This window comes from Halyomorpha halys, unplaced genomic scaffold, assembly GCF_000696795.3.
Source record: "Halyomorpha halys isolate HHAL.00 unplaced genomic scaffold, Hhal_1.1 Scaffold297.1, whole genome shotgun sequence".
Taxonomy (NCBI): domain Eukaryota; kingdom Metazoa; phylum Arthropoda; class Insecta; order Hemiptera; family Pentatomidae; genus Halyomorpha; species Halyomorpha halys.
Genome location: NW_027109687.1, coordinates 519,240 through 534,087, shown reverse-complemented (window position 1 = coordinate 534,087; position 14,848 = coordinate 519,240). Strand labels below are relative to the sequence as shown.

General features: G+C 34.8%; 1 protein-coding gene and 1 long non-coding RNA gene across 3 annotated transcripts in view; one reads left to right on the top strand and one right to left on the bottom strand.

Moving 5' to 3' along the window:
- The first annotated feature begins 3,269 nt into the window (after positions 1–3,269).
- Positions 3,270–14,848, top strand: part of LOC106680863 (1,5-anhydro-D-fructose reductase) — a 17,351-nt gene continuing 5,772 nt past the window's right edge. The window contains exons 1-3 of one of the 2 annotated variants that reach the window (XM_014420849.3): positions 3,270–3,524; positions 7,566–7,733; positions 10,074–10,247. In XM_014420849.3, the coding sequence (XP_014276335.1) occupies positions 3,336–3,524; positions 7,566–7,733; positions 10,074–10,247 (531 nt within the window). In that variant the 5' untranslated portion in view covers positions 3,270–3,335. Of the gene's footprint in view, positions 3,525–7,556; positions 7,734–10,073; positions 10,248–14,848 lie in introns of both variants that reach the window. The other variant, XM_014420850.2, reaches the window with a different exon arrangement.
- LOC136795875 (uncharacterized) overlaps positions 14,707–14,848 on the bottom strand; it is an 839-nt gene continuing 697 nt past the window's right edge. The window contains exon 3 of the long non-coding RNA XR_010843578.1: positions 14,707–14,794. This is a non-coding gene — a long non-coding RNA (uncharacterized lncRNA). The remainder of the gene's footprint in view (positions 14,795–14,848) is intronic.

Below are 14,848 nucleotides of genomic sequence, written 5' to 3'. Positions count from 1 at the left end.
GGTACGTCACCGTGTACGTTTGTAAGAATTTATTGACAGAACTATTTTATCAATTATTTCATAATTTTTTGGTGCTAGCTAAAATATTTTAACAGATAAATGGACATTAAATGTAACTCCAAATACACTTTTAAGCTGCCTTCTTCTCAAATATATAGGAGAACCTCTCAGAGGATTTGTATTTAATCCTGATATCTAGTTAATATTTCAAGATTACAATAAATAATGTTAAACAACAGTTATTAAAACAATATTGATGTTTCAAAGAGTGGTGGATCAAGACATTTTCTGAGGGGAAGACGTGGTGCACCTATGAACATAGAGAGCCCCACTCACATGATCCTAAATGTCGATATAAAAACATATGGTTTAAATAAATTAAATTTTGATATTGAATTTTATCATCCTAATAAGGACACAGAAAAAAAGGCACCTGTTGTATTTATAAGTAATAGAAAAAAAATCATGAACAACCAATCCTTTCACCCTCTATGGTCGGGTCGAGCAAGCCTATGCAAATAGACAAAAACCTGAATAAACATAATTAATTTTTAACCACATAGTTATATTAAGAAAGAATTTTAGGACATTGCGTATAAAACAAATAAATAAAATCTCTGTTTTAATCAGCAAATGCAGTTATTGTATTGAAAATAAGGTGTCCTCAAAATCCGCTTCATACTAATAATCAGTTTAATCCTTCCTAGTTCAAAATACAGCTGTGTTTTTGTTGAACAATCCCACAGGAAATAATATTATAATTGTTCCTTTGGTTAAAATATATATAGTTGATTATTAATTAGAAGTTTCTTATACTATTTTTAATTATATTTTTTTCAATTAAACCAAAGGAACAAAATTAAAATATATTCCTTAGTTCCTTCCCATTTCGTTTTGTGCATAAAGTTTGCATTAAGTAATGCATTGAGGGCTAATTCATTTGTCGATTCAATAGATTTTTTTTTTCGAGTTATAAAATAATATCAATGTTATTTTCTTCGAATTATCTAAAAATACGAAAAAAAAAATGAAAATTAAGTCAATATTCTAGAAAATACTGTGCCAACATTACCTTTACGGTGCTTCTGAAGAGATGATGTAGTATTAAAAAGCCTGCTAGATTTCATTCACTTAATTTTTCCAAAAAATGTGGAGAAGTTTAACGCACTAAGAAAAAATTACGATCATTTGAATGTTAGTTACATGAAATGGCAAGATGGAGGAAAAGATTGTAAAAAGTTGTTTACTGTAATAAAAGTTTTTATCTAAAAATATTTTAAAGAAAAATTAGGTATCATAGAGGATAAACCAAACGCTGGTTTTGGCTCTAGAAATGACAACTTTATTTATTTTTTCTCTTTTTATTTTTGGTATGAATATGTTCAATTAGCAATATCTCCCCCATTGCCCATGTTTGTGGCATATTGTAATAATACTTACCAATAATTAAAGTAATTATACTAAGAAATGACAATAATACCGATGGATGGCTTTTCTTAAGCGCTTCTACTATTGGAATTATTGTTGAATTGATTTCCAATATTTCAATAACACGTAGAATTGTTGCTAGCCGAAAAAAAATACATTCAGTTAACTTAAAAATATTAATAAATAAGACATATATTTAAAAAAATTACGACTCGTATTATATCCCGACTTCATTGCATAAGTCATTAATCTATGATCATCGCTCATGATTTCCATAGATCCAATGTTAGAAGCATTGGAGTGTAACGCTAACGATATTCGGCATATCCCCGAAAATAATGCCCGAAAACTTTGTGTACTACGCTAATAAAGATGTGACAATCTTTCTTTTGACACCTGTCTTATGGTTTACTTTGTGATATTTGTGAATATTTGATAGAGGGCAGCAATTCATTTTAATATAATCTTAAATTCTGAAAAGGAATTCAGGAGCGATTTAGGCTCTGACTTGAGAAGTTGTATAGTTTATAGAATTGTAAAATGTTATTCTATTACAATATCATATTATTATTTACATTTGACATATTATACTTATGTTATCAATTAGTGAATCATTCCTATTGATTTATTACATAAATTATCAGTATAAATGTATAAAATACATAGTTATATCATTGTTACCTTGTTTTGAGTTGAAACAAATTGATAAAAATGTTTATTGGAAAATAACTCAATATTATCACCGCTACTTTGTTTGTTACACTGTGTCCCCGTCTTCATCCGCTACTGGTCACAAAAGAAGTACCTGGAACGCTTTTAATTTTGTCCCCGAAAATGAAAGTTAAGGCCGTCTATGTCACCTCAAAATTATCCTGTTCTCCATTCAAAATTTGAGATTTTACCTTAAACATATTTAGATCTCAAAAATCGAGTAGAAAAAAAATTATCTGAGACTATTGGCCTGATTTTTTTTCTTATGTGATACCAGGGCTACAGGTTACACCATTCTGCTCCTCACAATTTGACAGAACCGCCTGCTGATGTTTCAAAATTAAAAAAAAAAATGTCATAATTAAAAAAATTACGTATTTTATTATATAGGCTGTAGCTCGGCGGGCGAATATGTGGTGGATAACGGAAGTATTCAGTAGAAAATATCCCCACAAGGAATACTTATTTATGGGGTCTAAAATCAAATTATATTTTTCATTTCACATATAAACCAATCAAAACCATTATAATACTTAAAATGCTCTACAAGTCATGACGTTTTTATGTATTGCTACGATTTAAAACAGTAAATACAAATTTCATACAAGTTGGTGATTTTATAGCTTTGTATGTTTAATTAAAAACACTTAGATATGAAACTTTTAAAAACATTTATTAGGAGCAATCCTAAAACAAGTTTAATTCTCTAGAACCATTATTTCCGGATTTTTGATTTATTAATGATTGCCGTTTAAGCATTGATGGGAGGAGGTGGAAAATCCCGAAGGTGAAGAACTAGAGAATTTTGAGAAAATACTTGCCTGATAGAGGTCTATCTCATATCAAATAGATATGTAAAATATTATTATTAGTAACGAAGAAATTTTTTTTTTAATTGAGCTATGATAATGCACAAGAACGTATAATAAACCAGCTATAAATAGTGGCAGATTCAGGTACATTATAGTAAAATGCCATAATCTGAAACAGATAAGAAGTAATTTTATTTATACTTATTATCATAGACTAACGGAATAATAAATACGACATATAATATGTTATATTCATATTACCAGTCATAATGAGGTTATATAAACTTAAAATAATAAATAACCTAGGGTAGGTTATTTTATTTTAAAGTTAATCCATATGTTCTCATTCACTATTTCGGCCAAAATGCACATACTATCATAGATATGAAAATTACTAAATTCCTCCACCCAACTACGCCGATACATACAGTTTCGAAGAGAGGTTTTCTGTCTAATCTATTTGGATGTGGCGGATGCGACCAAGATCCTCCCCCGGAAGTGGCACTTACAAAGGATGCCAAGATTGTGACGAGGGGGATGTGCTTGCCAGTGGTGGGAATAGGAACTTTGCAGGTAATATTTCCTTTTAATGTTTTTTATTTTTAAATAAACTATTTTATTAGTGAATGTTATAATATTCCACACTATGTACATTCTTCTTCTTCTTTATATGCAGTACAGACCACTAGTTATTCTTTACCTCCTCAATCAGACTCCACCAGTCGACTCAGTTGAGTGCAGGAGCTATCCAGTTCCCATGCCTGGTATTATCCTGACATCCTGGGTCGCTCCATCTTCCAATAGTAGTTTTGATCTTTCTGACCTCCTTGACTCATGTTATTTTGATATAAATTGCATTTGATACATGTATAAGTAAATTGGACACTCAGGAATAAACATTTTAAGGTACTATTAGTAGCAGAGACAACCAAGATATGAATTTCCTTAATAGCATACAGTTCAAAAACCAACTATTATCTTTCCTGACTTTTGGAGCGTCAAGAAATCTAGACTTATATTAAAAACGATACTGGGTGGAAGAACCTCCTTCATTTCAATCTGGCTCTGATGTGCGACACTTGATCATTAATCCCTATAGGGCTTAGATATGGAATTTTACATTCGCTACTGAAGGGAAAAACACATCCCAGAGGAACCAACAATTGGGTGGTTCTTAAAACTAACATTAAAAATTGACAAGGGAGTTAACTTATTTTATTATATTAAAATAGAAAATTTATATTAATAATCAAAATTGGTCGTAATTGGAGGATTAAAATAAATCCCAACAAATCCCATCAAATCACATTTACTCTTCGTCGTAAATCTGCCGACTGCCCCAATGCCATAATGTGGCTCTTACCCCTGTAGAACAGATTCGTTATCTTGGACTACACCTTGACAAACGACAAACCTGGAATTCTCACACAAGAATGAAAACTGCACGAAGATTCCGACTATTACAGCACTTACTAGACAAATGGTCTAAACTTCCAACTCATTAAAAGACTGATCTACATGAAAATAATAAGGCCCATCTGGACATACGGAGTAGAGCTTTGGGGCTCCACTAAACCATCAAATTCCTCCCGAATCCAATCTTTACAGTCCAAAATCCTTATTTTTCCTTTTAAAATTCTCCTTATTTTGTTACTAATATAACTATCCATAAAGACCTAAATGTTCCTTATGTAACCGATCTAGCCCGAAGCCGATATCATTCCTTCCATTATAAACTCCCTAACCACCCAAACCCACTGGTTTCTAACCTTGCTTCCTCTTCCATTCCTGGCAATCCTCCGAGGCGCCTGAAAAGAAGATGGCCTTGTGACCTTATATTTTAAAATGTTTTTAGAGTTCTACTACTTGGTAGTTTCTCTACATGCTGTATCATATCATTATCATTATGTCATTATGATCAAATTTGCTTGTTGTAGTTTTTATACAGTTATAAATAGCAATAAATAAATACAATTATATTAAAATAGAAAATTTATATTAATAATCAAAATTTCAAATTTTAATTTTTTTTTTGAAACCTTTAAGGATTGCTATTGAGCTTTGAATTTTTAAAAATAATTGACAATCATTTCTATAGAATTCAATGATATTTGGATATCACAATTGTATTAAATTACAAAATTAGGACATTATCCTTCACTTTAATCTCATTCATTTATTGCATACTAATTAGCAAAGGCCAAACCCGGCGTCCATGAAGGATGTATTGTGCTAGGAACACAATGCGGCTTCCTGCGGTTTTAAGGTCTTCCATATTACTAACCCTCTAAATTGAATTAAAAGGTTGAAAAGTTATGAGCGAATTGAGTTTGTGTAGAGAAATACTTTTTTAGGGTCTCAATGATTTTCTTCCATCCACCAATTTTTCTTGTTATTTTTGTTTGTTTGATTAGTAATAGTTTTACTCATGATAAAAATAAAACAATTATATCACTATTCATCTGTATTTTCAAAATAAAAAAGTGGGAATGTAAGACATCAGTGACGGAGCTCAGTCAGCCATGCTTTCATTTCCTCACTATCGAAGGCAGGGAAGATTATTAATAATTCCTGAATTAAAATAATTGTGGACAAAATAAAAAAATTTCACTTGCATTTTACATTTGAGATGTCAAAGAATAAATTTTATAGATGCGTAAACGTCAAGGTATCGTTTTTTTAAAACTAATATAATATTTTAAAAAATGCTTAGTTAAAAAAAAATTTAATTATTGATATTATTTATTTATATTATCTACTACAGTCGCTACGTGAAAATGCGTTCGAGGAATGGGCTAATTGCAGGTGGAAGGGCATTGGGGTACGCCATTTTAAAGATACCCCGAGAGCAAATAAGTTTATATACGATAAACAAATACTTACAGTCTCTGAATGGTCCAATGCCTAGGAGGAGGCCAGGATAACAGAAAATATAATACTCGACTCTCTGGGAATCATCCACCACCACATGCATAGAAATTATTGAGTAACGGAGTCATCCAGAGGAAGGATGACATGTATCGTTGCATATGTTATTTGTTAATTTATTATTTTTGTATGCATTTTTAATATTTTAATATTTATTGTATATTAACTTTAACATAGTTTGTTGAATTTTTAAAAAATTTTTATTTGTTACTTAAGTATTTGTTATAAATCTTCTCATATCTCTATCACTATTTTATCCCTTATTCTGTAAAAGGCACATTGGGTTGAAACCAAAATATAAAAGGGAAAAAGAAGGAAAGGAAAAGAAAAAAAGATAGAAACGGGAAAGGATGGAAAAGGAGGGAAAAAGTCATGAAAAAGAGAAAAAAAAAGGGGAAAAAGGAAAAAAAAGATAAAAGAACCAAAGAGATGAAACAAAAAAAAAGTCATGTTCTTGTGTTATATATCACTAATGTTTATAATTATTATTGCATACCTATGCTTATTTATTGTAAGATAAAAAATATTGTTTGATTAGACTAAAATAAGTATGCTGTGTGACTAGCAGCCCACTGAAGTTGGGCAGATACAACTTTGTATTTTAATAAAGTTTAAAAAATTCGATAGAAATCCATATCAGTTAATAAACCCGCTGTCAAGGAGGGGCAAAGGGGGCAAACTCTCCGTTACTCCGGCTTCATTTAAAAGTCGTTTTTTAAGCATAAAAACAACAAAGTTGAAGATAGCTAGACTCTTTTGCCAATATCTCTAATTTGAGAGGAATAGACTTAAAAGTGATTCACACTTAATACACTCTCTCCTGGCCCAGATAAGAGTAATTAAAATACTAAGAATTGCCCTTAAAATTAAAACGATAATAAACATAGTTTTGAATTCTGCAATGTCCTAGAGGTTCTCCGTTGTGGGCGTACAGTTTTAATTGATAAACGGAAGGTTGCTAAGACCCATTACGATCTATCTCATCTTAAGGCGTATCATATAATAAGTTTTGGCTACGAGCTAGGAAAACAAATTTCATTTCACCCAATCCAAAGATGGTTCGTAATAGGATAACCTGGGTGTCATGTTAATTTAAGAACAATTAAAGCTATTTTAAAAGAAGCAAGGAACCCGCCGCAATTACATAGGGGCCTGGGTCATTTGCGATGTCTGTGGGAAGCTCCTCTTCAGCACTGTTCCATGTCTCAAAAATTGGTTAATGAAAGGGAAACCCTGTTTCAGGCAATTTTTGATTTGTTGAAAACAGTCGATGTTTTCAGGAAGTGCATTGCGTAAAAACTGACTTCTCCTTGTCATTTTATTATTAAGTAATTTTGCAGAAGCACTGTGTTGTAGTTTATGTGAAATACTTAACTTTTATTATTGCAGTGTAGCAGTATATATGAATTAGTGGATTGCTTGAAGGTAGAACTTCAAGCAATCCACTAATTCATATATTAATATTATTGAGAAAAAAAAAAAATGGAATATTGAGTACTATTTTATCCTGATTATTTGGATCATTATTTGGCCTAACTGACGACGGCTCAGGCATTCATCCCGTATTACTGATACTATTTTTATTTTCTAGAATGAATAGTGTTTAAATTTCATTTAGTGCTTTTATTTATTTCAATTACTAATACCATTGACTTTTCTTATTTACTAATTTACCAGGTTTTGTAGATGAAACCTTCAGAAGTAAAGAGTGCTTTATGCAATGCCATCACTATGGGGTACAGGCATATAGACACGGCTTTTGTTTATGGAAATGAACAGGAAATTGGCATTGCTTTACGTCACATGCTTGATAATACAATGATAACTCGAGACCAGCTATTCATCACAAGTAAGGTCAGCTTCGTATTTTCATAAGTAACTTAAATGAGAATTGATTACATTATATCGCATGGTTCATTGTCAATTTAAATTTAACTGGAGTTGTACCAATGTATCAGTAGGAAACTGTGGTTCATTTAAATTATATCTAAATTTAAATCCTCCTTTAAATTTCATCCATATTTCGGGCCTGAGCAATATGCATAATGACATGTTGACACTACAGTTGTTTAAATTAACAATAGATGTCTATATGTTTTTAAGACGATCATAAAAAATAGCGGCCGAACGACACATATCGCGTTAATAATTTGTAAGGACCTCATTTATTCTTAACAATTTATTTTCAAAAATAACGAATTTCATTCCCTACTGCCAAAGGTGGGAAGCCTCATATTCATGCAAGTATTTAAGATTATTGATATCCTCAGAATCGAAAATTTTCATCGGCATATTACATTATAGACATCAAGGAACAAATTTGGTTCCGTGTTTGTCTGTCTTTCGTTCTATAATTAAATTTTTTAAACCGTTAGTCTGATTTTGATGAAATGTTTAGAGATTTGATGTGGTTTTGTATTTTATCAAATTTTGTCCACTACTTTCGCTCGCATATACTTTTCCTGTCCATTTTCCTCAGAACAACTGTATTTGAAAACGGCCAGGACCGTGGAAAACCTATTTTATTTATTTAACAGTAGATCGACCTGGGCCCAGTTTCATAAAGGAAGCTAATAGTATTATTTCAAAATACAAGTATAGAAACAACTTGTTAGTTACACTAATACTTATTTTTTTCCTAATAGGGATGACTATTAGTGACAATACAGGAGTTAAAAAGTACTTAAGTACAAGTTACTATTGTACAAGTCAGTGTAATTGTATTAAGTTAAATCGACAAGGCTAATAGTATTAGTTTGTACTTTATTATGAAACAGGACACTGATGGGGCTTACATATATAATGTAGGAGGTACTTTTTTATTTAACAATTTATTATGGGAGGAGGGGTATAGTTTCATACAAAATACACCCCTAACTACTTACAATATTATAAATAAAACAAAAAATTAAGATAAAATAAATAGATTAAAATAATAATTCTAACGAGAAAAAAGAAAAAAAAGGAATTTAAGAAAAAGAGAAAAAAAATTAAGATAGTGATAATGGCAGAACTGATAAATATAGAATTTATGACAGGATGTCCTGCAGCAGCCTGGACTTCGGGTTGTGGTTGGGCTTCCCAAGTTGTTTATTGAAGAAAACACCATCAATAACAATTAATCGAAATGCCCATTCGCGATTAAGAACCCGACAGTCTTACTAATTGCTCAAGTATTCATTCATAAAATATATTTAGAAAAAGACTTACAAAGGAAAAAAACAAGGAAAAGATAATAATAAAAATAAATTAAAGAAAATACTATCATAATTTGTATAAATAATAATATTAATATATGTAAATAATTAATAAAACTGGTCAAATAATAAAAAAAAAGCTAATTGATATACAAGACAAAGAAAATTAAATTTAAGTAATAATAAAAATAATATAAATACTCATTCGCAACTATATACAATATTTACATCAATCTTTGCCACTCTTGTGTGGTAGCCAAAACAGGGCTTCAAGAGGCAAATTAATACTATTAGTCTTGTAGATTTAAATTAATACAATTACACTGACTTGTACAATAGTAACTCGTACTTTAGTACTTTTTAAATCTTGTAATATCATACCTCCCTTTTATGAAAAAAATTAGTATTAGTGTTATTACCACGTTGTTTCTATCCTTGTATTTATGGACCGATACTAAAAGCTTAAATTATAAAACAGGGCCCTGGTGGTTGTCAGATTTGTGTTCGAGCATAATGGTTCCAACTATTAATATGATAATGATGACATTTTCAGTGATGGTACCTGGCTGGTCCCTTATCGTTTTTGTCAGATTCCGCCCATTACAATCACCTTCACCAAACTAAACTATCTTTCTTGATATACCTTTATTTCAAAAACGACTCGTCCAATTTGTTTGCAGGAAAGATGGGGATGAATATGGAAATGATCAAGTATTAGTTTTATCAAATTTCAGCCACTAATTTCTCTTCATCATGTACAAAAGTGTTTTTTTTTTTTTAGAAGCAAAACTAAATTAATCTCAGTAATTGGTAGACTTTTCCCCCCAAATAACGTTCCAGTTCTTAACGGATTCTCGTACTTCTGTCCTTTTTTTAGGTTCGTTAAATATGATAATTTATTTTTTAAAAAATGACTTTAAACGATTAAAGTATCAGCAACAAAGGCACATTTAATCTTGCTTTCATTTAAAATTTTTATTTTTATCATGTGTTTCAGCTTCCCCCTTACGCGATGAACCCTGACGTCGTAAAACAATATGTGGAACAAAGCCTTTCTAATCTTGGATTAAAGTACTTCGATCTGTACCTTTTACATTACCCAGTTGGTCTGAAAGTGTCTGAAAGTGGCTTATGCCCAGATGACCATACCAATCATCTTGCTATTTGGAGGGTAAATATTTAGACCTTGAAGAATTTGCTCTTTAACTTTATAAGCAACTTTAAAATAGTTTTACTGCTTATCAAACCTATATCGATACAATTAAGATATAAAATATTTAAATACATTTATTATTTATTATCGTTGCTTTATATGGTTAAGAAACAAAAAAATTTGATTTTCTCATCAAACACATTTAAAATTTGTTAATAAAATTTAGATGTAAACTAAAAATATGCATATATGTAATAGATAATTTTTTATATAAACAATAAAAACAACGAAAGTGTATATAAGACGCAATATCAGCTGATCGAGGAGAACAGCTGACCGATTGTGTATATATAGACTTCAAGCGTTTCATTTCACTCCTCTCTCTCCTATTAGTTTTGGTTTCACTTCAGTAAAAGAGAACTGGTGCCGAAACCCGGGAACTTTAGATACCGGAGTAATTTTCAGTCTAAAAGAATTTTTTTTTCATTCTTCTCTTTGAATTATAACCAGTAACGGAATAGTGAGAAGAGCAGTTCTGAATCTGGAGAATATGAACCAAAACAACCAACCTCAAGCTGCAGTCAACCAAACTTTAGCAGCAGGCAACCCACCTTCGCAGGAGATTCAACCACTACCAGAAGTCTCTTTATCGCAATTTCATACCACGACGCTTGAATGGTTTAAGGTCCGTACGGCAACTTCCCAGGAGACTGGGGACTTTTTAAAAGTCTGTCAAGTAAAAAGAAGTATCCTAAATCAGATTTAGGCATATGAAGAGACCCCCTGGAAGGTCATCAAAGAAAGATTAAAGAAGGCTTTCGGAGGAGGACGGTGGACCCCAGAGGAGAATATATTCATGATGATCAGATAAACAAAAAAAACGAGACAGTCTAGTGGGCAGTTTGCCGCAGATCTCCTGGCACGCTATAACAGAATCGCTGATAGACTCAGCGAAATGGTGGAGACAATCCAAGTACAGGATCGGATGCAATTCATATCCATGGTACTGAAGATTCAGTTAGCTTTTGAACTGGGGAACAAGGAGGGAATGTCAAGAGACCGCTCGTTTGTGGAATGGGCTCAAGATCTTATAGAGACAAGCGCTAGGGAGGTAGAGGCCCGAATAAAAGTAGAAGAGCCGGGGTGGACCCAGATACAATATCAAAGGCCGAGAAATATGTCTAACCCTTGGAGAAGGAGAGAGCTCAGAGATGATAGGAGAGAGAGAACTAGTTACCAGGAAAATAGAGCGTCCCAAGCGAGCTTAATCAGCCTGAACCCATGGAGATAAAGGCACAGAGATTACGGAGAAGGAAAATCTCATGAAGGACGAATGGATCCGCAAGTGAGGCAACAGAATTGTCCGAGACCTGAAAGACAGAATATGAAGCAGGAGACTCGGGGCAAGTGAACGATCTACAAGAAAAGAAGAGGACTTGGAGAAGAACCGGAGAAACAACTAGAAGACGAGGAGAGTTTTGAGGAGTGTGCCCACAGAGAGGCGACCCCACGTTGGAAAACCATCATATGAGAGGATAGCATGGTGGTTTGTCTATTATACGCGCGAAGAGAGGAGTAAGGAGTCTGGTGGGCACTGGGAGCTCAAACACTATCGTCTGTCGTGATTTATCGTTCACCACCTCCTCTAGCTCTTCCAACTCCGTTGGTCTACCCTCAGTGGAGCTTTCGTTCTCGGATGATGGCTCATGGTCGTTACCTGTCGTGCTTTGCGTTTCTTCTTCCCCTGGCTTCCATTCTCGCCATAACTGTCTCGCCTCTCCTGACGTCTGTGGTTGTTCCTCGTCTATTGCATTTACGGTGATCGCGCGGGATAACCAGTCAGCGACTACATTTTCTTTTCCTGGTTTGTACTGGATTACGATGTTGTACTGGTTGAGCAGTTCCTTCCATCTGGTGACCCTAGCTGAAGACTCTTTAAGCTTCCCAACCCATTGAAGCGGTCTGTGATCTGTATGTACCCGGAATTTCCTTCCGAAAACATAGGGGCGAAAATGTTCTACCGCCCACTCAATACCTAACAGTTCTCGCTCAAGTGCGCTGTACCTTGTACCTGCTAGCGTACGCCACCGGTCGCTCTCCACCCTCGCAATCCTGCGACAGTACCGCCCCTAACGCGGTACTCTGTTCCATCCTCCATCATTGACATCCATCCTCCTCTCTAGCGCTCGCGTCAATCATGTTTTGAGCACATTCCACGAAAGTGCGGTCCCGTGGTAAACCTTCTCTTTTATTCGTCTCCTTAGCTAGTTGCACCTTCATTATGGCGTCAATAAAATTCATCTTCCAACTAACAACTTCCGCTCCAAGAGTGTCTTTCATCTTTTCTGTGGTCAGATTAAACTGTCCTAACAGCGTGGCTGCGTACTGTCCGTTAGACTGCCCATGTTTTCTCTTCCTCCGCAGCATGTAGAAAATGTCTTCCTCCGGGGACCATCTGCCTCCTCCATAGGCCTTCTTTAATCTTTCCTTCACTACTGGCCATGCTGTTTCCTCGTCTGCCTGAATATGGTTCAAAATACTTAGTTTGACCCGGCATATGAGTGCTGCATTGAGGGAAGTTGCATCGTTCTTGTCCACCAACTCCTCTGAGACCTTGGCTGCCATCCTCTCCATGAAGCGATCTCCACCTTTAATAAAGTGATTTAACTCACCGATTTCGCCTGAGAACCGCTCCAAGTTTGAGATGGCTTTTCTAATATCCTGAAAGGTTACTGCTCTCACTTTCATTTTAGCAAACATATTGGCGTGAGCAGCCGCGAGAGTGATCTCTGGTAGTGGGGGTAGCGCTAGAACCGCCGCCGGGACTGACGGGACAGCCGGGGCTGCAGAAACTCCAGGAGCCTGTTGCGCCACGGGATCTGTAGCACTGGCTGCCTCAATGCGGGCTGTTGTGGTGGCTCATCATCACCATCTTGGTCAGTAAAAAGATAAGAAAGCCGGAGGAAAAAAGAAAAAGAAAAAAAAAAATCCTAAACCTACCAGTACCCTATTGTCTCCTTTATCGTCTTTTTTATTCCTCATCAAAAGTATTGTCAGCGTAAAACCTGAAGAGTTTCTCCCAGCCTCCAATGATTCGTTTTTTCTTGGTAGTATGCGAGCATCACCTCCCTCTGTCACTCGACGTACAGTGACATATCGACCATGAGTTTACAATGGACGAAAGATCTGTCTACCCCGATTTGCTCAGATCGCCATAATTTTTTAACTCTCTAACTACCGCGTTTCCGATGTAGAAATATTCTTCTCGGGCTTGGACGCGTCTCAAAGATCTGATCCCGATTGTGACTAGATCGTTGTAATCTCACTGCTCCCGTACCTGCTATGATCATCCTTTTTCGAGTCGGATGTCCTGGCTTTCCATATTTTTCTTCGCTTGTCATTATTGACAATCTCGACTATTTCCACCATGACCGTTTGTCTTTCATTCATAAGACTCTTCTCCCGCCGACTATTCTTTCGGATTGGTATCTTCCGCCATATCTAGTTGTCTATCCACCTCCCTCCTCTCCCCCCGGTGTCCATTCAGAAACTGCCCCCATACTTGTGGTTCCCCTGCATCTTCCACTATCGCGTTCATCATTAAACCCCGCTACAACAAGTCTACGACAACATTTTCTTTCCCTAGTTTGTATACATTGGACATTGTATTGACTCAACAACTCTTTCCGCCTCGTACACCCTGCTAAGGACTCTTTCGTGGCTGTTCGCGTAAGTCTTGCTCCCTTCGCCTTTCAGAGATAATGCTGCCCCTCACGCATAGTCGTCCGCGTACTTAATTGTAAATGTCTCGTGAAAATCGGTGAATGCGAGCATATGTTCCCGTTGTTGCTGCTCCAAGCACTGCCAAATATTGTCCTCCATTACAGGTGTCACAATAATGTTTTTGCCCTTTATTAATATGTTAAGATGTACCAGGTACTCCGCCATCTCCGGCAGGAAACGCGGGTAATAATTCCAGGCGCCTAACATTCTTTGAACTTCTTTCACATCTTTCGGTACCGCCATCATCTGTTTTACTTTCACTTTCTGAGTATCTAGTTTGACTCCATATCCAAACTACCTGATTCTTCCAAAAACGCTTTCCAGATGTTCACGTTCGATCTCTGATTAGAGTTCAGTAGACTAAGAGGTTAAACCTGACACATTAACTCATCTACCCCCTTAGGATTGAGTCCATAAGATGCCGAACGTAGTGGGAGCATTTTTTAATCCTAATGGCATTCATGTAAATTCGTAATGTCCTCACTCGAACGTGAACACTGTATTGAGCCGGTCTTTCTGGTGCCTTGTTGTTAGATGGTACCCTGCTTTTAAATTCAGCTTGCAAAGTATTGTTGCACCACCTAATATATTCAGAATGTCCTCGAATCGGGGTATTGAATATTTTTCATCCCCCGCATTCTAATTTAATTTACTGTAATAAATTAAAACCCTATTTTTTTACTAAATAATTCAAAACATTATCCAAATTATAGTCTCAAAACTTTTATTGTTTTTACACGTCCAACGTTTCGGCCAATTCGGCCATCTTCAGGGACAATCTACTACAAAAAGTTTCCATTATATGTGTGATCCTACAACCATTTCAAATATTTAAC